Source organism: Mustela putorius, unplaced genomic scaffold (assembly GCF_011764305.1).
Source record: "Mustela putorius furo isolate JIRA1106 unplaced genomic scaffold, ASM1176430v1.1 tig00537227_pilon_pilon_pilon, whole genome shotgun sequence".
Lineage (NCBI taxonomy): Eukaryota > Metazoa > Chordata > Mammalia > Carnivora > Mustelidae > Mustela > Mustela putorius.
This window is the reverse complement of record NW_025422368.1, coordinates 45,407,313-45,427,307: the sequence shown is the minus strand read 5'-3', so window position 1 is coordinate 45,427,307 and position 19,995 is coordinate 45,407,313. Positions and strand designations below refer to the sequence as shown.

At 41.0% G+C, this 19,995-nt stretch overlaps 1 protein-coding gene across 2 annotated transcripts in view; it reads right to left on the bottom strand.

Annotated features, from left to right (window-relative positions):
* LGR5 (leucine rich repeat containing G protein-coupled receptor 5) overlaps nt 1–825 on the bottom strand; it is a 123,093-nt gene extending 122,268 nt beyond the window's left edge. For both annotated transcript variants that reach the window (XM_004752432.3, XM_045073077.1), the window contains exon 1: nt 290–825. In XM_004752432.3, coding sequence (XP_004752489.1) covers nt 290–501 — 212 coding nt within the window. In that variant the 5' untranslated portion in view covers nt 502–825. The remainder of the gene's footprint in view (nt 1–289) is intronic.
* Between the last annotated feature and the right edge of the window lie 19,170 nt (nt 826–19,995).

The window sequence follows — 19,995 nt, the reverse complement described above, 5'->3', positions numbered from 1 at the left end:
CATATGCCTGCGCTGCAAGCTGATGCCTACACCGGGAGCCCTGCGACCTGCCTAGAGCTGCATCGGGAAGCTGCGACGCACGAGCGCTTTCTGGGGCTTGCACTTGAAGCCGTTTCTCTGCGAGCACCAAAAGTGCGCCCGTGCTCCCCCCGAGACACGTGCATTTCCCCGGGGGCCTAAACACGTCTGTCCAAGATGCCCTCCGCAAACTCGCCCGGTCCCTTCCAGTCCCGCCAGGCTGCTCTCCCCCGATCTGTCCCCTTCCCGGAGCGGAGCGGGGCGCACTTACAGGTAGGAGGTGAAGACGCTGAGGTTGGATGGCAGCTCCGAGAGCCCCAGGTCTGAGCAGTCCACCCTGAGCAGCATCCTGCCGTCGGGCTCGCACTGACAGTGCGCGGGGCACCCCCGCAGCAGCGCGCCGGGCCTGGGCGAACCGCCCACGGCCGCCAGCTGCAACAGGACCGGCAAGGACAGGAGCACGCCGACCCGGGAGGTGTCCATGGTGCCCGGGGAGGGGGCCGGGAGCGAGCCGCGGTCGGAGGGCAGCGTCCGGGTTGCCGCGGGCCTCTGCCGCTTAGCGCGCGCCTGCAGCGCCGGGCACTGGGCTCCTGCCCCACGGCGGGGGCGCCGAGGGGAAGCGCCGCGGGTCCCGGCCGTGCCCGCTGCCGCCACGCGGGCCTCCGGAGCGGCCCTGGCTGCAGCCGCCGCAGGGGCAGAGAGCGTTGCTGCTGCAGGCCGCCTGCTCGGTGTGGAGCAGCATCTCCGCTCGCACGCTTGTTTTTTAAAGCGCTCCAGCCCGAATTGCGCGCCCAGTGACGTCAGCGCAGCCCGGCTTCCCAGGCAACCCCCCCCCCCCACCGCGCCCAGCCGCGCTTTCCCTCCTCCCGCCCCCTCCCTCCTTTCCCGAGCGCCGGCTGGGAGGCGGCTGGCGGCGAGAGGTGCAGGCAAGTTCTCGGCGCTCGGGCTTGGTGGCCGCGGGGCGGATTCCGGCGCTCAGCACCGTGTGAGGGCTGCGGCACCCCCCCCTTCCCCTCTGCGTTGTGGCGACCCAGATCCGAGAGCCGAAGGGGACCCGTCTGAGGGACACACACAGCTGCGCAGGGACCGAAGGATGCAGCACGCTTCCTCCAAGCCCACTTCAAATAACGGATGGAATACATGGAGTGATTTGGAGGAGGAAAAAAAAAAAAAAAAAGACTAACATTCAGTCCAGAAAAATAGTTAAAGTTATTAGGGTAAGGAAACAGGTATAAACAGGTATTCCCAGGCGAACGATGGGTGGCCTTTTTGATCCTTACCTCACAGCACACTGTCTAGCTCGCTTTTGCCCTAAAATCAAAGTGCCTGGTTAATGGCTAAGTAAATACGGCTCGTGAGCAAGTACTGCAATTCTGCCTTCCTAACTCTTGGCGCGAGAAGACGAAATGGCTATTTTTTTTTTTTTTAAGTGTTTCAGGATCTCCTGGAAAGTCACCTTAAGTAGAACAATGCCAGACAGACAGACAGACAGATGGCCATTTGCTTTTGTTCAGGGAGGGGCCTTTTCTTGCCAAGTGCCCCCAGGGTTCTGTAACTGCAGTGTCCCCCCTCTCCAACCCCGCTCCCCTCCCCCAGTGCCCAGGCGGCAGGCGCCGGGTTCTGGGAAAACTGTTGCGGAGTACCAGGGCAGAATGTGTCTTCTCACGCGCTTCAGCAAGTGCCCTACGGTGAAACTGGGGAAGAAAGAAGGACTTGGGGCTTTCTTGGAGAGAAGGCCTCAGTGGGAACAAATCAAAGTCTCCAGGCCCTGAGAGAGTATCTTAAGGAGATGACAGCCCAAGCCTGTCACATCAACTCACAAAAATGCACAATTTTCTCTCTGGGGGCACAATGCCTCCTTGTTTTATGAAGGTGGAGAACACTTTTGGCTCTCGAGGCCTCTCTTAGTCTTCTTCCACTCGGCCGTTCCCACCGAATTCCCTGTACAAACTTCAGAATTTTACAGTTGGGAAGTTCTTTATCCTTTTTGTTAGGTATACTTGCCCCCTTCATGGAAGGAGTGATCCCCGCACCTGGCTGATCATCTGTGGAGCTTTTATGGTTAATACAGGTACCTGGACCTGAATCAGTATTCTGATCATGTCCTTTTCTTGGGTGAATCCCATCATTTGCAAGTTTGTGATTCTCTGGATCAGATGGAGGGGTGCAGTGGCTGAGAATTAGAAACTCCATCCTCCTCATTGACCAAATAAAGGAGCTGTGGCCCAGAGATACCGGAAAATTTGACAGTGGCTGCTGAAAACTGTGAGTTAAGCCTGGTTTCTGGACAGGAGGGCAGTGCCCGGTTCTGGACTGTTCTCCACTTATCCCTACGCACATCACATCCCCTACAGTCACTTTGTTCATTTCTACATGACTGTTTCTCCCAGCCATTGCTTCCACATGTAGAGAATGCCTACAAATTGCCTATTTCCCTTCCCACCTTTTTTCTTTCCCCAGATGACTTTGTAAGTGCAACTCAAGATTTATTCTTTTTACGAAACCTCCCGTGACCGCAGTCTGCCTTCATCATCAAGCGACTAATATTTGTAGAACGAGGATCACAAAGCAGCAGTGACCCGAGGGGCAAGTTAGCTCTCTGCGTGGAGCTTGCAGTCTAAAGGAGACTCCCCCAGAAGATGAATCTCACCGAACGGTATGTTGTAAATACCACAAAATTTAGTTGTGAAGTTTTACTTGAAAGCGTATTTGTTTTGTTTTGCCAACCTTATTGGGACAACTTTGGAGGCAGGGAGTAGGCCATTTGTCTTATCTTTACCTGTAGGACTGAAGCTCCTGGTATTGACCCCAAACCTAACAAATATTTACTGACTGATCGATTTATCAACACAGGCATCCAAATATGGTTGTGTCCAGCGTCTGCCTAGAAACTTTTGGCAATACTTTCTTGACTTCAGGGTTGTTGAAAAGAGCATAACACTCTAGCTGTGGAATGAATCAGGCAGAACCAGATTTGAATGTAGGTTCTGCTGGTCTCAGGTTATTTGATCAGAGGCACAGAATGAGCCCACCTGTCTCAGTTACCCTCACTGTAAAAAGGGTGGGGGGTAATCATTCACCTAAGTTGTTCTAAATGTGAAAATGTCTCCAGCTTGGCCTAGAGCAGAGTAGACTTTCATCCTATGTTAGTGCCTTTCCTCTTCAGGAATTAAAGCTTGTTAATAAATTCATGGAGAGTAGAGGGATTTCTGATTCAATAAAATGGGGGTAGACAGCTGTACTCAATGAAGCCAGGTATAGTGAGCATCTGTTATCTATCTATCTATCTATCTATCTATCATCTATCTATCTACCTGTCTATCTTCCTGCCAACGTTTCTCCTCTCTCCTCTTGGTAGGAACACTCCACACTTCTTGGGAACCTTTAAGTGATTCTGATGGGGCTCTCTACTGCATGGCTCTACCTCTCTGCCCCTGGGCAGGTATATGACCCAAGCAAAACAATCTGAATCTGGGAGATCATCAAAGACTCTACAGTGAGAAGATCTCCTCTGGCTTCTTGAATTGTAAGGACAAGGAAAATTAGAGTCAGGCGCACTGTTATTCTGCCGTAGAGAAAACTCCTTGGACTTTATCAGCATTAGTAAAGGAAGAAGCAAAATCCTAGGGTCATCTTTTAAAACACCTGGATCTAAGGGTTTTTCTACTCATCACCTCTAAATTGGTGAACTAATGAATTTTGTTTTGTTTGAGGTGGTGAGTGGGGATTTGTTTGTGATCACTTACAAGCAAGAATGCTCAGTTAAAAACCTGAAGGCACAAGAAGTGTGGATATTTAAGCGTGACCTGATGAATCCCCAAGATCTTGTAGACCTTACAAGATAGAAAAATCATATAAATTGAAAATAGGAATGAGTTGGCTAATTATAATTTTATTGCCTGAATGCATGTATGTTTGTTACTTTAGCAGAGCTAGTAAAAATGAGAATACAGCACATCAGATTCCTTGCACACTAAAAAAAAAAAAAAATTTCCAGTAAGGACACTGACACTGACAGTAGTCTGTTTTGTGGCAAGTATCATTTAATTTGTAAGATCAGGTTCTCAAATTGCATTATAATGACCATCAGCATTGACTCAGCCTTTATACATTCATATCCTCACCGGGTCCTTTTAACAACTTTATGAGATAGATATTATTCTTACATGTTTTAAGGATAGGAAATGCAAGCGGTTTTCCTAATGGAGACCAACAAGTCGGTGATAGAGCTAAAATTCTGACTTGAGTCATTTGACTTTAAGTTCTTTTCCAAATCCCTTGAGAATTCTAAACACTACCACTCCCCACCCTCAAACACACACACACACACACACACACACACACACAGACTCTTAAGCTGGATAAGATCTTGGGGTTACTGTCATTTCATTGAGAAAGAAATTCACATATTTTTTAAAATTTTTATTTTTTAAAGATTTTATTTTTAAGTAATTTCTATATTGTGTGGACCTTGAACTTACAACCCCAAGATCAAGAGTTGGCATGTTCTGCTGACTTAGCCAGCCAGGGACCCCATCACATATTTTTTTTTAAGGAAAAGTATAGTCTTTTGGATTGCAGTGGAGCCAGCTGGAACAGAGAATGGTGGCTTGTTACGTGAAGAGTAGCGGCAAGTATATATTCAAGCTTTTTCCTCTTAAATATATACATTTCTGTTTTCTCTTGATAACTCACAGGAACACATACTAGTGAGATGTCAAAGCAAACAACAGTACCTTTACTTGTAATAGAGAGTCTAAAACAGATTCATTCAGTATTTTGTGGGGGTGAAATGTTCTTATTTATGACTTTGGAAGGTATGTCAGTGTTAACGAGCTGGTATGTAATGGAAGCTCTCATGCCAGAATTTAAATCACTTATTGCTTCTCAGAGTCTTTGATTCCAAGTTCCTAAAATCGATTCTGGTAAAGCGCAATCTGGTATGTGTCTGCTTTCTGAGTTTGCTAAATGGATGATTTCCTAATTCTTTAATCTTTGATAAAAGTCCACAACTAAAAACATTCATGTACACCACAAGAATTACTAATAAGCTTAGCTGAAGCATGCCAGGATAATTTTAGTTAACAGGTAAGTCAATATTTCTTTTACAAGTATAGTGAAATAGTGTTTACACAACTGGTGGGCTATTATGGACTTATTTAACTTGTTTGAAAGAGTATAGAGCCCATTATTTGCCCTGCTCATTTTACATTCATGATATAATCAGGCTTATGCTGAATTTCTTAACTTCCTTTCAGCAACAAAATCTAATTAATTGAGAAGGGAGGAGGATTTACGAATAAAGATCTATTTTCTTTCCGAATTATTTATTTTGCAAGAAAGCATTAGTTCAGCTAGTTCAGTACTTTGAAATAGCCTGTTACATAAAATCAATTGGATCTGTCTTTGATATTATCCAACGTAAAGGAGACCTTTAAATATATCCACATGTTCACAACATGCTAAAAGAAAGGACAGTGCTATATGATATTATCAGTTCTTTAGTTCATTTTGATCCTCTTGTCTTATTTCATGTATGATAGTGAACATGGTTCTACTGGTATGTGGCAGGCTTCCTGAGAACATATGTCCAACCACACTCACATGTGAACCAGGGGGAGATTTTCTTTTCAAACTAAGAGTAAAACAAATGAGAAAAATATAATAAAATCCTGCAAATTAAATAATCTTACTGCTTATTCACGCATTTATTTAATTCTGCCAAATACTACCTTAGTATCCAGACAAACTCTTCCATATGCCCAATATGATGGATCCTTTACTGGTCTTTTTAGAAGTATACATTTCAGATTTTTAACCATCTACCGTGTCCACATGCTTGTATTTAAATGGCAGGGCTCAGACAGAATATAGACCTTACTACAAAATGATGAGGTGCTAACAGGCTCCTAGTCCCAAAACTGCTTCCTCCAAGACCTGTTGCTAGAGTATACACAGATCTACAGCCCCTGATCTGCAATTCTGACATCCTAAGAGCTCTGCAAATGGAAAGGTTCTCTGAAACAAATTTGGTGGCACGATCTGAACGGAACAGATGCAAGTCTGTCTTTCTTACATTTCCTGTTACTCTTCCCTCACTTTGCCACAGAAATATTGGAGTCCTTGATTGCAGGGCACGAGCCCAGTTTCCACTGGGAGTTTTATGTAGTATATGGGGTTTAGTTTTTAAATCTTCCAAAATCCTGCATTTGGCAACATCTGTGACCCTGACGTTTTTGGCAAGGGGATTATGGACCAATATATATATATATGGAGTATTTATTTTATAAACAATTTTCAGAGGAAAAAGAAAGACAGAAAAGAATGACAGGGAAAAAAAAAAAAGACAGTGTGACAACCTGTACCATTAAGAGCGAGACTCAGAGGAGAAAAGAAGTGGCTCAGGTGAGTGAATGGCCCTCACTGAACAAGTTGCCCCTTGCAGAGTACAGGGCAGAACCTCGTGTCTCTGCTCTGGGCACATATTTGGGAAATGCCTAGGAGAAAATATTCTATACACTAGGAGTTAGCTCTCTCAAACACTGGAGAATAAGTATATTTCAGAATGGAATTGGTAAGTATATTTCAGAAAAACAAAAACTGAGATGTTAGGCGGAAATAGTAAAAAGAGGGTGCCTGGGTGTCTCAGTCATTGAGCGTCTGCCTTCGGCTCAGGTCATGATCCCAGGGTCCTGGGTTCGAGGCCCACGTTGGGCTCCCTGCTTGGTGGGAAGCCAGCTTCTCCCTCTCCCACTCCCCCTGCTTGTGTTCCCTCTCTCTCTGTCAAATAAATAAATAAAATCTTAAACAAAAAAAAAAGAAAGAGTAAAAAAGAGAAGAAATTGTAGAACTTACCTAGAAGAACAAATTTATGGATTTGCAGGATTTATAAAGTAAAATAAATACAGAGCATGCTGTTTCCCCAAAATGCTTTATTTTGATAAGTCTGGTGTATTTTAATTGAGTATGCATAGTAGCATTTCACTGCAATTACAATCTCATAAAGCAGGGCAAAATATATTGCACAAACATTGTGGTTCAACTAAATGAGTCATAATAAAACGTTGTCCAGATTGCTGCAATTAAAATTTACAGAAACCTTTTGTTGAGTGTTGTTAGGTTTGTGGATTAATAAAATGAGCCTGTTTGTTTTAATTTTTCTTTAACTAGGACTAACATTTTGATTTTAAGTTTCATAGATTTTTCTTCTTTTGCATAGATTTTAGGCTGGTACTTGGCAGAAAGAAATCTCACTGCACTTTCAAGAAATATGTGTTTTCTAGAGGATGATCCCCTTCATTTCCTTACTAACCTTCCCTCTCCTTTGTTTACAGTTCCTGTTTTTCCCACTCCTGTTTTCTCCCTAACTTCCAGCCAGGATTGCTGGGAGTGGGTTCTTGGTTGGGTCACCTACGAGAAGGGCAGTGTGGGTTTTGGATTCTCAGAGACCAGTGTTCAAATCTCTGCTTTGTCATTTACAACCTGTGGGACTTGGAGAAGTTTATCTTGAGGCCCAGTTTCTTCTGCAAGGTGAGGACAAAAAAAAAAAAAAAATCTACGAAGTTTGTGGAATTGTTAGTAGAATGGGGGCTAATTCAGTACAGGGCTTTGTATGCAGTAAGCATTTAATGTATGGGAACAATAAAGGACCTTCCATGATTGGAAAGTGAGAGTTTCTGAATTCTTAAGAATTTCCTCCTTAAGAAAGTCTATTCAACTCTATAGAGATGGTAGGATAGAAAGTGGCAAATAGGTCTTTCACCTTTTTTTTTTTTCTTTTGCTAATGACATGAGTATTTTGAACATTTACTGTGGTTTCACATGAGAGTAGAACATATCATGGAATTTTAAGTTCACCTTGGTTGGGAATATTTGCTAGTGAAACAGTCTGAGTTACATTTAGCGTACCTCAGTTTTCAGTTTTAGTAAAGCTTCCGTTCCTAGTTTTAATTAGATTGCATTTAATCAAAAGCAACGCTTGCATATGGGATAGATGCCCAGCATTGGGAATGGGGGATAAATACATATGGTGCCCGCTTTCAAGTAATTTACCATTAAGTTGAGAAGACAGACATGGAAAACAGGATGCACAATGTGAAATCCAGGGATGAAAAAAATGCAGTTGGGGTAAAAAGGAGGGGCAACTAAGTCTGCCTTGGAGGAAAGCTTCATAGACAAAGGCACCAGGACTTCGTTAAGTGAAGAGCAGAAGGATATCCTAGGGAATTGAATGGGGACAACATGTAATCTTTAGATGATGATTAGAGTGGCTCTAGTTTAGGATGAACACATGTGAGGCTTGGGAGACTAGCATAAGGCAAGGCTGGAGAGATCCACCAAGGCAGGGGGATTATGAGAGAGGGGGTGCTAAATGCCATCTTAGTAAGCTCAGGCTTGATCCTGGCACCACTGGGGGCCCAAGCACCTTGCTGCGTGGAAATGACACTGTCATATTTCATCTTCGCGAAGAGAGAATGACAGTATCTACACAGGGCACTGTTGGAGAAGTCAGAGACGTGTGGGATATACCTGGGGCAGAGTTGGCAGAACTTGGTGATTGTGGTAACTCCAGGGAACACAACAGTGGTAACATCTCTGTGGTTACTAGCCTGGGATATTGGGTAGATGGTGATTATTTACTGCAAAATATCATTACTGTTCTCGAGTCTTTATTAGTGCCAGGTGCTGTGCTAAGTGACTTAAACACATTTTTTTCTCATTTATTTCTCTCAACCTGTAGAGTAAATATTACTACCCACTTAAACAAATAAGGAAAATGAGGCTCAGAGAAGTGAAATAACTTTTCAAAGTCACTGGGCCGGTAAGTGGCAGAGTTGACATTGAATTTGTGGCCTGTTGGACTCTGAAGGCATGCTTCCGAGCCCTGGAAAGGGAGCGGGCTTTGAAAAGAATATCTTAAATTTAACTTTGAGTATAAAGTTAAATTAAAGTTAAGTTAAAATAATTAAATTAAATAATAATTAATTAAAATTAAATATTTGGGTATAAAGTTAAACTCAAATTTTGAGTTTGCAGTTGAGAAAAGTTACCCAAATCATGAAAGGTACTGACTGTAACATGTTCCTTTGCAGGTTCAAATCTTCCTTGATGTGGACTCTGATTTCAGCCAGACATAAATTCTTGATCATAGGCTTGATGCAGTGGCCTCTCTGTATTGCTTTCTTCCCATGATAGAGCAGATACAGGGCTCTAAGTACCAAAAACTCAGGAGCCCCATCGGTGTCCTAACCAATTATGGTGGCAAATATTTTTGGTAATTTTTTTTTCTGAAGTTCTTTATTTTACTTGAGCTTTTCCGGTCACACTGTGACTGAAATTTGATGCATTTTGAAGGTACAGTTATACCCTCCTCCCGACTTTTTTTTTTTTTTAATGGTACTGAGCTTCATAAATTACCCTAGTAATCTGTCTTAATATTTATTCTTATAAAATGTCTTACTTCTTAATCCTTTTTATATTATTGGGCCATAAGATAGTTTTCAAAGGCATTCTATAAATGCTTGTTTGATGAGTGGGTTACAAGAGGAATCAAAGATGTGTGGTAAAGAAGTTATTCCTAGAAGGCTTACTCAGGCAGCCGGGTGGGGGGCTCACTAGAGGAAGAAGGTGGTGGATAGACCACTGGCTCAGTATATACTCACTGAGCACTCACATGGGCCAGTATACCAACTAGAATGCAACAAATAGAGAAGTTTCCAAGCTGTCTGTTTGGAAGAAAAGTGGCACTATTTGAAAATGGGCAGATCTGGAGAAGTAGAGGCCAGATTTGGATGTGTTGAGCTTGAGTGGGTCAAGACTCAGTTGGGTATTCAGGCTGGTGCTTTAGAGAGAGGGCAGGAGTAGATGTCTTATGTTTGGGAATTCAGTTCATGAGGTGGTCATGGTTGATACTGATATTGAAAGATGAAAGATGATGGATATAAGGGTGGAGACTGATGAAATGATGAAGGAAGAGACCGTAGGTAAATATCTAACATTCTTTGAGCACTAACTACTCGTCAGGAACTTTTCTAAGCATTTTAGAGATATTATCTCATTTAATTCTCACAACAACCCAATGAGAGAGGTACTGTTAACATCCCTGCTTTATAGAAACCCCCATTTCATAGATGAAGAAATCGAGGCCCAAGATCACACAGCTGGAAAGTGTTAGATCTGGGATTGGACTGGAAGCAGGCTGTTGTTAAGCCCTACTTTCTGCTGCTTCCCAGATGGAAGGGAAAGAAAAAACAAATCTGAGGATTAGCAACCCTTAGAGGAGAAGTCATGAAGAGGAGTTGGCAGAAACCAAAAAGGAGCGGTTAAAAGAGGGCATGGGAAGGCAGTCCAGAGAGCTTGTGGCCAGGATGGTGGGGAGGCCCCGTATCACATACTATGGGCATTTTGTGTCTGTTGAAAGGTACAGCATAGTTGACATGAAGTGGGTGTCAGTGGACTGCTCAGGGTTCATCTCCGTGGTTTGAAACAAGGTTTTCTTCAGTTACTTAACCAGGAAGGATTTTCAGAAGAAACATGTCTATTGAGCAGCTAGTTCCTGGTTGGTTGATAATAGTCTGTAGCTACATTTAAATACTCCTAGTTTTTCAACACCAAGACTAGTTACTAATCAATGGAGATTTGATATAAGTATACCCTCTAATAATTTTGAATACCTGAAGGAATAATTTATTTGAGGGAGAGAAAAGTCTGAGTCATGTGTTTTGTTGAAAAGAAATGCATTTAATAATTTAGGGCATGAACAGTAAAGAAAACTAAAGCAGGGCTAGGGTTTAACAAAATTATGTCAAATTAAGCACATGCCTGAAGGAAAGTTACACATGAACTTCCAATTATTATTTCAGTGTTTTAATGAATAAATTTGTAATTCCAAAACCACCTCCCTCAAGACTATCCTCTTAATGCAATTCAGTAAGAATTTATTAACCACTGTTATGGACTCAAGTATGCTAGGCATGGAGTGCTATAAACGGGGTGATTATTTATTTGTTGAATAAATATTTATTGAGAACTTACTCTGGGCTTGGCCTTGTGTTTGGCACTGAACATACAATGCAGAGTAGACCAGAAATCTGGCGTCTTGAAGCTAGTGGTCTAGAGGAAGTCACAGACAATGATTAAAAACAGACACACACAGATATTTATTTACAAATTGACCTGAGTGCCGTGAACGGTCTTTTTGGGAAGCAAGATTTCCCAGTGAAAGAATAAAATAAAATCACATGCAAAAATGAGCTACACTCCTCAGAATGGTTTTCATGTCATTAATTTGCTTAGCCGTCCTTCTTCTCATGGATAGATGAAGTGGACACCAAACATGAATACAATTATGCTTCTCGATTCATGGGGATAGAGTTTTACTTTTCATCTGCTTTTTTTATTTAGGCATTTTTTTTCTTTCTCTCTCTCTTTTTTAAAAAGATTTTATTTATTTATTTGACAGAGAGAGAGATCACAAGTAGGTAGAGAAGAGGCAGAGAAAGGGGGAAGCAGGCTCCCCACTGAGCAGAGAGCCAGATGCAGGACTTGATCCCCGGACCCCAGGATCATGACCTGGGCTGAAGGCAGAGGCTTGAACCCACTGAGCCACCCAGGCACCCCTCTCTTTCTCTTTATTTTTCCATTGCTCATGATGCTGTATGATTGTGGTGGTGGTTTATTGGTTGCTAGTTCATTCTAGTGGAAAATGGACAAAGAAAAGGGAGCAAGGAATCATATTGATACGTGGGGTTTATACACCTTAATTCTGAGGCTGCTTGAGAGTTGTAAAAGGTATGCTGTCTTCAGTATGGAAATAGGTAGCTATATTGAGTAACTGAACTTCCTTAGATACATATTAAGTTGAAATCTTTCAAGAACAAGAACAGTGTTTGCTACAGTGTTAAAAAATCTTGAGTGACCGAACACTCTAGTGCCTTTTCACCTTGGACAGTCAATTGTGAATTGACACAAATGTTGACTTCCAATGTTGTTTTGTACTGTGGATTTGTCTATATATAAAATATCAGAAAAGGTTATATTTTTCGAAATTCAAAACATTTGACAGCATGCTTTTATTATGTTTCCAAATGCTTTTCAACCTTCACACTGAGAGCCTGTGCTCACAGCCCAAAACAGAATATGTGTCAAAAAGCTGGCAAGTCTTCTTTCAGAGGAATAGGTGTATTAGTTACAAAGGAAAAAAAAAATGTGAATATCACAGACCTTGGAAATGGAGAGAAATCCAAAAGAAGAGACCACTTGGAAAGAAAGAAAAAAAAAAAACGTTAACTTTATTATGAAGTGTAAATGGGAAATAGATTAATATAATTTCTAAAATTAATTTGTCTTTCCTCCAATTTCCTATTGAAATAGGTAAAAATTTTCACTAAAATTCGTTTAAAATGTAGAATTTTTGTTTATTTTACATAATGTGAATAAGATAACATAAATAATTTAAAAGGTGTATGGCAGAAGAGTGTTAAAAAGAGCATGTCCTTAACTGGTCAATTTAGAATGGTGCAAGAAAACATTTATTCTAATAATATTTAATTAATATTTCTTACTAGTAGAACATAGAATCTTATGCCAATTTATTGGCCAGAGCTCTAGCATAGCTTTTTTATAAGGATCAGAATTTTTTGAAGTACTACAGGATAATAAAAACAGAAACCAAACATGAAAATCCCCCAAAATGTCATTAATAAAGAACTTGTGAGGGAATTTCACATATCCTGTGATTTCTTTCCTTCTTGGCTATTCTGCCAAGGTTCTAGGAAGAAGAACAAGATTGTTTTCATTCTGTTGAAAACTCCACTGAAAGAAGGGAAGCTGCTCCCTGATTTCTAACTTAGGTTCCTCTACATATAATCATTCCAAAAAGGGGCTGCTTGGCGAAGATTCATTGTTACCTCCAAAGAGGAGCAAGAATGTTAATGCTTGGAGGAAAAAGAGTGGGAGTGTATTGCTAAGGCTTAAATTCTAGTTTGATGTATAAACTAAACTTAGTGAGGTACTATAAAAGGAATGTGTTTGCCTAGTGGGTTACATATATTTATGTATGTATATATACACACACACACACAAATACAGATGCACACACACACACACACACCATACAGATCAGCATACCATCAGGATGCTAAGGGACCAACTGTTAATACGTGCTATAATAGATTTTGTTTCATAAGCAAGTTTTTAAAATTTAAAATTGATCTACATAAGTGCCAAAAGCCTTAAGGCTTTAATTATATTTAGGAGGTTAATTACCATCTTTCCTGGGCCTAGGAAAACTACCCCTTCATCATTTTCACTTATTCAACCAATAGTTACCGAGTGCCTGCTAAGGCAAGATGTTGTTCTTGGTTCTGGAGACACAATAAGCAAACACAACAGACAAAAATTGCCCTTTACATTCCAGAGTATTTACTAGAAAGACAGACAATTAACAAATAAGATAACTAAAACATATAAGCTAGCAGGAGGTAATTAGCTAAAAAGAAGCAGGGACAGCGAGCTAGGAAGCCTGTGAGCCAGGAGGGTGAATGCAGCTTGAAGGCAGAATGACCAGGGCAGGACTCCCTGAGAGGTGACATCTGAGCAACTAGCCGAAGGAAGTAGAACAGTGGGATTTGCAGATCGCCGCATGGAGGAACTTTCCAGGCAGAAGAAGCAACAAAGGCCAAGGCCCTTGAGTGGGCAGGAGCATACCTGCGATGTTTGAGGGGCAGCAAGGAGACCAGGGCAGCGAAGTACACTGAGAGGGGACGGGTCATTGCGAGGACTCTGGATTTTACTCGGAGTGAGGTGGAAGCCACGGGAGGGTTTGAGCAGAGGAGCACCTTGGTGTCCTTGACATTTAGAAGGATGATTCTGTCGGTTAGGTGGGGGAATGGATGATTTATGAAGAGGGCTAAGTGAAAAGGCAAGGCTGTTGTAATCCAAGTGATGGCTTGGGCCAGCGTGGCCGCTGGGAGGTGATGACAAGTGACTGGATTACGGGCTGGATTCTGGGTATGTTCTGAGAACAGAGCTGACAGAACTTACTGATGGATTGGATGTGGGGTTTGTGAGGAGGAGGGAGAAATCCAGGAAGAATGTAAGGTTTTTGACCTGAGCAACTGGACGGATTGAGGTTGCCATTGATTGAGATGGGGAGGCTGTGGGAAGAAAAGGTTTGAGGGGACGGAGGAAATTGGAGTTGAATGTGTTAATTTTGAGAGCATATTATATGTCTAAGTGGAAATACTGAATATGTAATTGAATATATTATGTCGGGCATTCAGAGACTCTGGGCTGGAAACTTAAAATTGATAGTAGTCAGAATATAGGAGGTATTACAAACCACAAGGCTTTTTGAGATCTGGCTTGCAGATAGAAAAGAGAAGAGATCCATGGCCTGAGCTTGAAATACTCTCAAATCTACCCTATAACAGGTTGACTGTCAAAGATGGGGCACAGAAACATTATCAGTACGAGGAAAAAGTGGTCAGTGAGGAGGAGGAAACTCAAGATAAAGATGTACACTGGGAGCCAAGGGAAGAAGACATTTCAAAGGGGGATGCATGATTAACAGTAAAATATACTCCTAATAGACTTAAGAAAAAGAGGGAGACGTGTCCATTGGGTTCAGCATGGGGCAGGTCATTAATAATTCTAATGAGCAATTTTGATGGAGTGACGGGAACAGAGTCTACTTGGGATGATTCATTTAACCTTTTTGAAATAACAATAGAAATCATTTAATCTGCTGGAAAATATCTGAGATAAATAGCACACTCAAAAATTATTCTCTTTGCAACAGACCAAAAACATACCTAGACAAAAAACAAGTGGCTAAATTTTACTTAGCACCTATCTACCCCAGGCACTGTGCAGAAGTGCTTGAGAGACCTGAATTTATCTCACTTTCACAATAAGTTATGAATTCGGTGCCATTATCTCCATTTTATGTGAGGAAATTGAAGTTTGCAAAGGTTAAGGGGCTTTCTCCAAAGTCATATAACGAGTAAATGATGGAGCTGGAGTGTTGAAAGTATGTTCATATTTCTCTTAAGGTGAACAAGTATTTGTTTCTCCGATATAGCTTGCTTTTAGAAATTAATGGCCTCAAAAAAAAAAAAAGAAAAAATTAATGGCCTCATTCTTTAGGAACTAAGTGTCATTCATTCATTTTGGTCATTCTGTGTAATTCACATGCCTTTATTTTCCAAATATGCAGCACTTCTACAATACTGAAAATTTATAGCCAACTGCTTTAATAGTTGTTTTTTTATTTTCTTTGATGCAGAAAATTACTCCAGAATGTTCCAACTTATTGAATTAGATTTACATAGTCAATCATGTTAAGATGTCATTAAAGAGAATGCAGTTTTCTAGAATTATTTTTATAGAAGTGTGCTGTATATAGAAGTTTATTTGGAGGAACTTGATTAAATTTTTGAAAGTACATTCTTAAAATAATGATTCTTAAAATAATGAGTCATCGAGCTTTTATTATGCCTATTTCATGTTCACAAGTGCTCTGCGAGGTGGATGTTGTCATCATATCCATTTGGCAGATGGGGAACCAGAGGTTTGGAGAAGTTGAGTAAATTGCCCGGTCGCAGGGCTGTTAAGTGGTGGAGTAAGGACTGACCCCACGTCCTCTGAAATTACATTCCATGCTCGTTCCACTACAACATGCATACAAATTTAGTTAATTCCAAAGAACGGCTTGAAATATTATCTTTCCTCATCTGTGTAAAATTGATTACCCTCATTTGATGCACCATTGTAACACTAACAGCTGGTGCAACCGGGGCCCGAAATTTTAGGAGGCACGTATACATTTTTTAATTAGACAAATTTTGTTCGGGAAATATGGCAGCGGGTTGATTTCTTTTTTTCTTTATTAGGATTGGTTCTACCCAGCCCTACAGAGGAAACACACAGTATTACTGTTTGGTTGGCTATCCTTTTCATAGTTGCTGATTTTTTTTTTGAGGATGTAGCTGGATTGGGTTTGGTAGAGAACTACCTTGAACACAGAAGTAGGCCACGGATTCTGGAGCCTGTTGTGAAATGGGCCAGAGAGTACAGATAGTTTTTCTAGAATGAGTCTTAAACAACTTCCCATCACCCCTGCCGCCTCAGCCTCACACTGCATTCACCACAAAGGTGTTGGTTTCTTTCAATGAGCACGCTCTTCCCACTTCTACTTTTGAGCTTCCTTAGTCAAACTTCCATTTTAGGACCAGAATGGTCTATTAAAAATGCAACTCTGATAACCCACTCGTGTGCTTACAATTCTTCAGTGACTCTCCATTATATTTAATACAAAATACAGCTTCCTTTCTGTAGGCTACAGGGCCCGACATGAGCGTAGGCCTTTGTCCTACTCTCCAGCCTCAGACAGCACCGTCTCCCTCAGTGTATTGTGCTCCAGGCCTTCTTGAAGCTCCTTCAGGTTTTTTTCTAAACTCAAGACTCAAAGAATACTATTTCATCTGCTTAGAACATTCTCTCCTTCATTGTCAGTGTAGATGCTACTGTTTTCGAGATCCTCCTCGACCACCCAATCTGAATTAGACCCCCTGTTATTGTTTCTCTAATTACCTTGTGCTTTCCTCTGAAGTACTTATAATAATTTAGGATTACATTTTATTTGTATGTTTGTTTACTATCACATTCCCCCCCCCCCCCATGAATGCAAGCGGCATGAGCCCAGTTTCTACACCCACTTTTTATCCATACTGTCTGGTTTATCGTAGCTATGCAATATAATTTCTTGAATAAATGAATGCCCTTTAGCAAACTTCTCAGCCTGGAGTGCAACAAAAATGGTAAAATTTATTTTTCATTAATAGCCCCTGCACCATGATGATATTACAACTAGAGCAAAGACAGGAAGTACACGTGTTTAGTCAGTAATCATAAAGACGTTTTATGGATAGTTATGCTAACCCTATTTTCCTGTTGGATTTCATTGACCGCCTTAAAAGCAAGTGATAGGGAAAGAGTGCAGAAGGATTGGGTTAGACATCCTATTCTGTTCTGCTATAGCTAGACATTCTCTGTTATGGAGAATATCGTGCAATCAAGAAGCTGGGATATGTATCAGTGTGGGTTCCTTGTAAAGAAATGAATATTCATATCAACTTTTAGTCACTTTGACCGGGGTAAGTAAAGATAAAAGTCAATTATCCTTTATTTTCTCTAAATTTGTAAATATTCTTTTTCTGTCCTCCCAGGAAGCGTGACTGGGAGCAGAGACTTGGTAAAGCTATTGTTTTAGCTCCCTCTGCTGGTGGTGAGTGATGCTTTTGGGGGAAGGCCTGTGGAGAGTGCAAGTATCGCTAAAAGGGTTGGAACTCCTTTACCATTGCTGCGGCGCTCCCTGTGGTAAAGGGAGGAAGCACACGTGCTCTTTTTAAACCAATTTTTAACAGCCATGTTGAGATATAGTTTGCATGGCACAAAACTCACCTGTTTAAAGTGTGTCATTCAGTAGGTTTTTTTTTTTAGCATGTTTGTACAATTGCACAACCATCATCATAATCTACTTTTAAAATATTCACCTCCCCCCAAATAAACCTTCCATCCATTACCCAACACTCCTTGTTTTTCACTCCATTCCTTCCTGCCCCTAGCATCCTAGCAACCACTAACACTTCTTTCTCTATAAATTTACCTATTTTGGACATTTTGTATATATGGCATCATATTATTATGTGGTCTTTTGCAATTCCTTTTTCCAGTTAGTGTGCTGTTTTGAGGTTCATCGTATTATAGCATGCCTGGGTTACTACTAAATTGCTTTTTATTGCTAAACAATATTCCATTTTGTAGACATACCACATTTCATTGATCTTTTGGTTGATTGGTGGGCATTTAGGTTGTTGTCTGCACTTTTTTATTTTTTTTGCAATTATAAATGATGCTACTATGAACATTCGTGTACAAGTAGTTTTCATATGGACACATGTTTTCAATTCTATTGTGCATATACTTAAGAGTAGAATTGCTGGATCGTATCTATATTTAACATTTGAGGAACTGCCAAATTATTTTCCAAAGTGGGTGCTCTGTTTTACATTCTCACATACATGCTCTTTCGGATAGATTTGAGAAGCAGTACTTTATTATTATTATTATTATTTTGAAAAGTAGTACTTTAGCGAAAGAAAACTTAAATGTAATAAAGCGGCTTACCCTTATTCTTCTGTTTTACTCAAGTCCTTTAACTTTGCCTTCATTTGCTTTTTTACTGTTGCTCACTTTATCTGTCTCCGTTACTACTGTGAAATCCCTTTAGTTTTCTCTCCTGTAAAGATGGGTGATGAAATGATGCCTAAGCTTCCACTCAGCTCAAAAATACTAAGTGAGAATGGAAAACCAAAATATTGTCTTGATTGCTAGCTTCTCAGTGACATTGCTGTAAAACTCCTTCTGGGAAATGGCTTCGAGTGTTGACTCTAGAATCAGACTATGTGAATTTAGATCCTTGGTCTGCCACATTTTCACTGGGCAAAGACTTAATTTTCTTTTCTTTTTTTTCTTTTAAGATTTTATATATTTAAGAGAGAGAGAGAAAACACGCAGAAGTGGTGGGAGGGGCAGAGGGAGAAGGACAAGCAGACGCCCCGCTGAGAAGGGAGCCCCATGTGGGGCCCAATCCCAGGACCCCGAGATCCAGACGCGAGCTGAGATCAGATGCTTCAACGAGTGAACCATCCAGGCACTCTAAAGACTTAATTTTCTAAGTTGTATGTATAAAATGAAAATAATAATAGTGCTAATCTAATGGGACTGCCATGGAGACTAAATGAGACAAAGTGCTTTGTACGTGTGCAGGCAGCTCTCAGTAAAGGCCGGCTGTTCTTCTGAGTCTACCTTACTTCCTCTGAGCTCTTTGGATCTGGAAGTGGAACTACGAGTAGGTTGACGGATGTAGAGATTGCTCCTGGAAAAGGACAGGTGCTCCATTAAGTAAGGGTTCTTCGAGAAAGCAGGAAGAGGAAAAGAATAAACCATCAGGATGGGTGCCGTTGTTTGAACGTGTACATACGTGGGATCTTGAGTCTGTATCTGCACCTTTGGAAGCAAAATGCTTAAGCTTGGTGAAAATTTTGTGGCATCAAAGGGCTGAAAAGTAGGATGAAACAGAAATTTCGAACTTCTTACTAATTTAGCTCCTCTAAAACTTTTTTTGGTCCATTTTTTCCATTTAAGATCTCACTAAAGCAATGAACCCGGTCTACAAAAGATGCTTATGTATGTATATACCTAAAACTTGCATAAACTTTCAGGGTATTCATGAACTGAGGCACCAAAGACCGCAGAAGTCTATGTTAAATAAGTGCTGCATTAAGCATGAAAGATTATTTTTGTAGCTCCCCATTAGGCATTGTGAAATTCTTTATTTTTACCTTAAAAAATTCCACTTTCATTTTCCTTAGAGAACTTGGAAGATGAATGTAAAATTATCTGTGCTCGAACCATTAAAATGTTCAATTCATTTTTCCCTATAGTTTTTAAAAAAAAGATTATACTCATCGAATTTAGGGAAAGATAATATGAGCTTAAGCTTAAGAGACCAAAAAAAAAAAAAAAAAAGCAAAAAAACCCCCAAACCAAACTCAGAGAACAATGTCATAGCTCCCAAGTATGTAAAGATTCTTTATTATAACTGTGAGGAGACAAGGCCCCTGTTTGTGAAAGCCTGGAACTTTTTGTACACAGAAGTAGGAGAGGGGAATGGAGAACGTGATGGCCTTTTCTCCAGGCTGTAATGGACAAGGGAGGCAGCCCTGGGGGAGGACTGTAGTCCCTTCTTATATTTTCAGGAGGCTTGAGATCTGTGAATAGTCCAAAATCTTCTAGATTTGGAGCTCTATCAGCTTCTCCAAGACTATGAAGACAGAGGAGGTAGAAAGTGGCTCATACTTTGAAGTTCATGCCCTCCTGGCTAAGGAGTTCCCACTTGATCTCTAGAATTTG